This window comes from Notothenia rossii (genome assembly GCF_949606895.1).
Source record: "Notothenia rossii genome assembly, chromosome: 5".
Taxonomy (NCBI): Eukaryota; Metazoa; Chordata; class Actinopteri; order Perciformes; family Nototheniidae; genus Notothenia; species Notothenia rossii.
The window spans coordinates 8,701,294-8,708,451 of NC_136903.1; the positions used below are offsets into that span (position 1 = coordinate 8,701,294).

At 39.6% G+C, this 7,158-nt stretch overlaps 1 protein-coding gene across 1 annotated transcript in view; it reads right to left on the minus strand.

Moving 5' to 3' along the window:
* Nucleotides 1-5,776, minus strand: part of oaz2a (ornithine decarboxylase antizyme 2a) — a 13,136-nt gene extending 7,360 nt beyond the window's left edge. Inside the window, 1 exon segment of the mRNA XM_079680259.1 lies at nt 5,560-5,776. Coding sequence (XP_079536385.1) covers nt 5,560-5,669 — 110 coding nt within the window. The 5' untranslated portion in view covers nt 5,670-5,776.
* Nucleotides 5,777-7,158: the final 1,382 nt, after the last annotated feature.

Consider the following 7,158-nt stretch of genomic DNA (forward strand, 5'->3'; position numbering starts at 1 on the left):
AAAACATTCTCAATTGCAAAACAAATCCTGCTTTGAAAAGTATTAACATTTTAAGTTTTACCAGTTAAATATCAAAAGTAAAAGTATTATTTATGCAACAGAATGGCTGCTGACAACATCATAATAAATGACTTGTATTATTAAAGATGCATGCATTTATTAGGAGCATTGTAACTGCTTTAAATCACTTTTAGGTGTTTTAATATATAAGAATGCATCCGATTTCATTAACTCATCATAGGTCTTAAAGTTTTAAGAACTAACATATAGTTGGACTACACGTAGAAATAAATGGAAATACTTGAAGTACACGATGTACTTACATAACTTAAAGGTGACCTATCATGCAAAATGCACTTTTGTACGTCTTTTATACATGAATATGTGTCCCCGGTGTTCCAGGGAACTCACCAAGTGTCAGAAAACACAACCCTCTCTATTTCCCTCCGTACCCAAATCTCTTAAAAAGGGGCTGCAACGGATCTGATACAGACTAGTGTTGTCACGATACCAACATTTTTCGCTTCTGGCGTCTTTTGTGTCACAAGCCGAGGCGCAGCGGCACTCCCACTTGCAGCCACGCTTCTCGCTTTCTCACATGCTCTGGCAGCTAGCGCGTGCACAAGAGAGGGGAGGGACTTAGAGCGTGCTAGAGAGGGGCGGGACTGTAGGCACGGCTGCAGTGCAGGGAGTGGAAGCAGAGCGCTGAACACACACGGCTCTTATTAAAATGGCGCTTTTTCACCGGAGTACTTTTCCCCGTCATTCTTAAAGTACCGAAACGAATGAAACGGAGGAATCGTAACGTTTTTAACGGCAGGGTATCGCGGTACCTTTCAAGTATCGGTAAACCGTGCAACACTAATACAGATTTGAACACTTCTCTGACGTCACAGAGTGGCGCTACGGCTATTGGGCCAACTCCACCAATCAGGAGGAGACAGCCACGGACATTGCCGTTCGAAAGCGCTGGAGACGCTGTAGTACATATGCCAGGCCTGTAGATGGTGCTGTTCTCACAGAATCAGCCCATGAAAAGACAGTGTTAAATTGAGCGAAATGAGGAATGGCTAAAATGCATGATCTGTTTGGTATTTTGACAAATAAAAAGTATAAATATGCCTTATATAGGTATGGTCCTACACTATATTATTCAAATATAGCATGATAGGTCCACTTTAATTCCTCTACTGACTTATTTTAAACACAAGAAAAACCTTGAATCTGAAATAGATGCATGCAATGTAAGGAGCAGAATAAATTAAACATCTGACAGAATTTAGTGTAGAAACGATTCTGGTAGCCTGGAGTTTCCTTATTATTCCACAGAAACAAAAGTGATCAGTGTTTGCGATGGCAGGTAGGACAGATGGAGGGAGAGATTAGCACGCTCGCCAAGATGTCAAGACCAGCTTCTCTCTCTTTCCATCTTCCCTTCCAGATCAGACAGGAGAGCCCGTCCTTGATGGAAATGCCAGCTTGTTTTGAAAGACGACACTTTGGTCTTCTGACATTTCAGACTCTCTCCCCCTCGCCCCCCTGTACCACGATGCCCCTATAGCTTCCGCCTGTAGCCCACCAAAAGGTCACCCTAAAAACAGAATTTAGGTTACATTTAAGAAGGTCAACTCTATGGGTGAAAAGACGTACACACACACACACACACACACACACACACACACACACACACACACACACACACACACACACACACACACACACACACACACACACACACACACACACACACACACACACACACACACACACACACACACACACACACACACACACACACACACACACACACACACACACACACACACACACACACACACACACACACACACACACACACACACACACACACACACACACACACACACACACACACACACACACACACACACACACACACACACACACACACACACACACACACACACACACACACACACACACACACACACACACACACACACACACACACACACACACACACACACACACACACACAGACACAGACACAGATTTAATCATCTGTGTGGCGAAGAGAGACTCAAAGATGCCAAGTGCGTCATTGTGCAGTTCTGCCAGGCCTCGAGGGGCGAGGACATGCAACAGAAACATATTTTTTTAGGATTAATGCTTCCACTGCCTGCTCCCTGAACCGAGTTGTTTTGAGAGCTGGTTTCAGGTGAATTGTTTCGGGGCCCAGTTCAGCCGCTAGCCAAGAAACACACGACTCAACTAAAGCAGGAAGTGCTCTGGCAGGTTCTCCAAGAATCCCGAGACACACCAAACCAACTTCTTACAGTATAATGACCAGCTTAGTGAGGGAAAAAGACCCAACTTAAACTCAGATTGTCAACACAAACAAGGCTGTTAACCCCAGAAATGGTTAAGGCGGATACATAAACATTAACAACGCATTGCTGGTGAAACAAAGTAAACAGGAGAGCCCTCGGACCGCTTCCTATCCCTGGGAGTTTGGCAGAGCAGCGTGTCGGAAATACGTAGAGACAGAAACAGGACGCAACAAATGCTCCTACTGTGGATGGACGTATCCCTGTCAAAACATCAGGCACTCACTGACATAAACTGTGGCTGTGCAAGGCTGGTTTAGACTCACAGAAAACAACAGGACCAGTCTAAATAAGCAAAGCGTAGAAGCCAAAGGACAACAGTGGCAATAGCTGAGTAGTTAACATGTGAGAAGGAAGAGTTACCACTTTGGGAGGCTAGAATTAGGGCATATCAATATTATATTGATGTTGTGGTCAGACTAGATGTTGTCTTAATTTTATCGATATCACCAAGTCTAAAGTAGAAAAATATTCTTTATGTAGTAATAATAATAAAACGAATCCACATCAACCGAAACCTACCAAACAGCCAGCACTTATATTGAGCACATGGCAGTTCAAAACATCCCTCAAAGACATTTGACACACCCGATACACAGGAGGAGTCTTTGTTTGTGGTTTCTGATTCCAGCGCAGACTTTGTCAGCACAGGCACCGTTTGGTAAGCCTGTGGCTACACAAAATAACAGCACGATACCAAACTGAGGGAATAAACAAACAAGGCTGTAAATCACAATCTTATCACCGCAGCATTTCGGTCTGCTTGTTTGTTGCCTGTTTTCGAAAACTTTTTCTTGACAGACAAAAACATGAAGCCGTCTACCCACCAGCAGAAAGGGTGTGTCTGGCATGTGTGTGTGTGGGCGATGATGTGCCACATTAAATGTTAGTAGGGTTAAACAGCCATGAAATGATCATGGCAGGATAACAGCCTGACAAAATATCAGAGTAGGGGGGCTGTAAAAAGATAAAGTTGACCATAGAAAAAGAAATGTTCCCAACTTTCTCACCTTATTAATATCTAACAAAATGATTTGAGCTGAAATAATCAGTCCATTAAGACAACCTGTTCGGACTATCAAAAATAGCTGATTGATTGATAGGGTAAATAATCATTACTTGCAGCTCTAAAAACGTTTGCTTTGTGCATGTGAAGAGCCTCTTAAAGTTATTTTGCAGACATTTCCTCCCCTGAATGTGGTCACTTCAGGCCCATCTGCACTTTGTTACTGACAGGTACTACATGCAGGCTAAGGTCTGCATCACAGCCCTGTCTGCGGTTTCAAAATAAACGCTGAGGTCATAATTTCAAGATCACAACTGAAACCGGGTGGAACAGTTTCGTTTTTCAATTCGAAGAAACCGCTTGCAGCAACCAATGAAAACTGCCAGTCACTTAAAGTGGCACTAGTTACACTCAGGTTAGATAACCCAGCTGTTTCAGAGTGACACACACACACAGAGAAGGGGAGGAGGTTATGCAACCAGGCTGATGTAGGCCAGTTGATGCCTTTAGCTGACATGGCCATAACAGAGGGAGAGCTAATATAGTCACAGAGAGGCATCGATGGACCTCTCCCTCTCTGCATGGCAGATGATAAAACTCAAAGAGGACAAACACAAGGCCTCTGTTTTTGTAAACAGAAAGAAAACACACTACAATCGAGCCATGCATTTGTTCATAAAAAAACGTTAGCTTAGATAACCATGAGTATCACCTCTCACATATAAAAAGTAATGCTAAGTAAATACATATTACTGACACAGCAACACCACATCAACTGTTTGTTTCTCCAAACCGCTCGGAATGTTTCTTGGATGCAGTCATTTGATAATCAGGGATCCTTGTTATAAACATATATGAATATATTTATCAAAAAACAATATATGTCAAAAAAAAATGTAACTGACGGTATTACACTGAGAAGTCTGTTTTCTCTTCAACCAACAGTCCAAAACTAAAGAACAAATTATTGGATGAATAAAGTCAACAAATGAATCATAAATTAAAGTGTCTGTTGGTTGCAGTCTTTTGTGAAGGGCTTGCAGGTTCCCCTATAATACTTTGGATTTAACTAGCTGTGATGGAGATTTAGATTTGAAATAGATTTCCTGTCTAGGGTTGGAAGTATTCTAGAAAACTTTGATAGCCCTGTAGCCTCCAACGTCCAATTCAGAAATGAGTAATGATATATTTCACTTCCACTTTGCACAGTCATATGTTAAGGGGCCTTCCTTTGTTTAACATGATTAGAAAAAACATTGCCAAATAGCTCTAGTGCATCTTCCTGAATTATTGAGAGGCTCGTGTTCATGTCTGTTTACTGCACATTATCTGCAGTGGTGAAATGAAACCAAGTTCATTTACTGAAGTACTGAATACAATTTTGAGGTACTTTTATTATAGGAAATGAGTCTCACCTTTACCAGCTGCAACTTTAAATTGACTACAAAACTTTTTTCTATTTAACAGAGTCATTCTTTCACTGCAGTATTGCTTGTTTTACTTTTACCAGTGGTTAAGTACATTTACTCAAGTACTGTACTTAAGTATTATTTTGAGAGACTTGTTACTTTGTGCTTCTACCCCACTTCAATTCAGAGGGGAAAGTTGTACTTAGTTACTTTGAAGATTTTGATTATGAATGTGAAATATAATCAACACTTAAATAAGACTTTAGTTACACATGGAGTACATTAACAAGCTACCTTACAGTAAACAAAGTCATTAAAACTAGCTCTACCTTTGCCATCTCTGATAAACACATTAATGCATCAATATTTATAATCTAAACATATCATATATATTATTCTGAAATGGGCCAATCTGCATAACAAGTAGTTTTACTTTTGGTACTTTAAGTCTATTTTGATGCCCAAACTTTTAAACTTGTACTTGAGTAACCTTATGAATACACTTAAGTACAAGTTGTACTTGTAACAGAGTATTCCAGCCCTCTGGTATTTCTACTTTCACTAAAGTACACGATCTGAGTACTTCTACTACATTACTGCACTGTTTATGAGCATTTATTTCCTGCTTTTGGCGAGTTAGCTAATAAACAAGTACTACTTTAGGAAAGTTTGTGAACTACATAACAAGTTAAACAAACGACTAAGTTTGACTAAATTGCACAATTGACACAACCAACGTCCCCTGGATGTTTCTAGAAGAATATCAGCATCCTCCTACCTTTCCTCTGTGTTCAGCATGATAGCTTCGAGGAAACACGGGTCTTTCGGTCCTTTTTGACAACTAAAAATATTACTGTTCGATAAAAACTCGACAGAATAGTTCACCATTCGTAAATGAAGTAAAGCCTTGTAGAAAGTGGATGTTTCTAGCGCTGTTATGAGGGTCAGGTTAACACACCGCTCTGCTGCAGCAGCAAGTCTGCGGTCCTCGGGCACGGAGGGGGTATTTATAGCCGCAGCAAGGCATCATGGGTAATCCCAGAAAGTAAACAAACTGACAAAAACGGTTTGAAAACAAATATTAAAAGCAATTACCGCAGGATATTTATGAAAATCATGTTTAATTTTAAGGAAACCGTATAATAATAATAATAATAATAATAATAATGATAATAATAATAATGATGATGACGATAATAATAATGATAATAATAATAACAATAATAATAATAATAATAATAATAATAATAACAATAATAACAATAATAATAATAATAATAATAATAATAATAATAATAATGATAATAATAATACAATTTGTTTCCAAGTGAATCATAGACAGTATTTTAAAAAAGTAAAAAAATGAATAAAGACAGAAAAATACAAGTACACAGTTACTACACAGTTAATACATTGGAAAATAAAGTATACAAACAAGGCAAAAAAATACCCTGAGGTATTATGTTAACAAACAAGACTAGTTTACAATTCTGTCAAAATGTGTATTTTTTTAATTAATGTTCTCAACAAAAATTGAAATTGAAGTCACATCTACAAACAAACTTACAGAAATACACAACTCACGAGTACATTTAATCAATTACTCCACTTAAATGTATATGTGGTACTTGTATTTATTGAGTATATGCAATTTCTGCCCATGTATACTTCTTTTTAACTGCACTCCCCTGCTTTATTAAGTGTAGTTACTATGTAGTTAAAATGCTTAATATAATCAACCATTAGTAAAATAAACAATGAGGATTTTGGGATTGACCATCAAAAATATTTGAATAGTGATCTAAGCTCTCTCTCTTAAAATCAGTGATCTGCAGGATCTTCAGGAGAGAAACTTTTGCAATAAAAATAAACACAGAAAGAGAAAGGAAACACAGGCATAATATAATCTGGAAGTATTCTGAAATCTCTGGAGTCTGGATTTCTGGAGTTCAAAAGACCACCTGCACTGACCTCTGACCCCTCTGAAGAAAAACCCAGGTAGGGATAAAGGGGATCTAGGTAAGGAGAGAGAGAACAAGCTTCCTGGAAATGACCAAGGTGTGCCTTGCTTCGACTGAAACTGTCCCACTCTCCTTCACAGTGGTCATCCTTTGGCCCAGACTCTCAGCCAGAACCTGAACACAGACCCAGTTATGTAAGCTGGAATGGAAAAGGGCCCCTGTGCCAAACAGATTATCCGATTAGTAACAAGATAGCTGCGCAGCTACTTGATCCGGCACATCACAGCTCTGATGTTGGCGGGACATCTTGCCTGGATGAGCAGGGGACGTGGGGTCATTGCCAAGCGACAGTCACCCTGAAGCAGCTCCCTCTTCATGAGGTAACAGTAAGTGAAACCTGACGAGGAAGTCTGTGT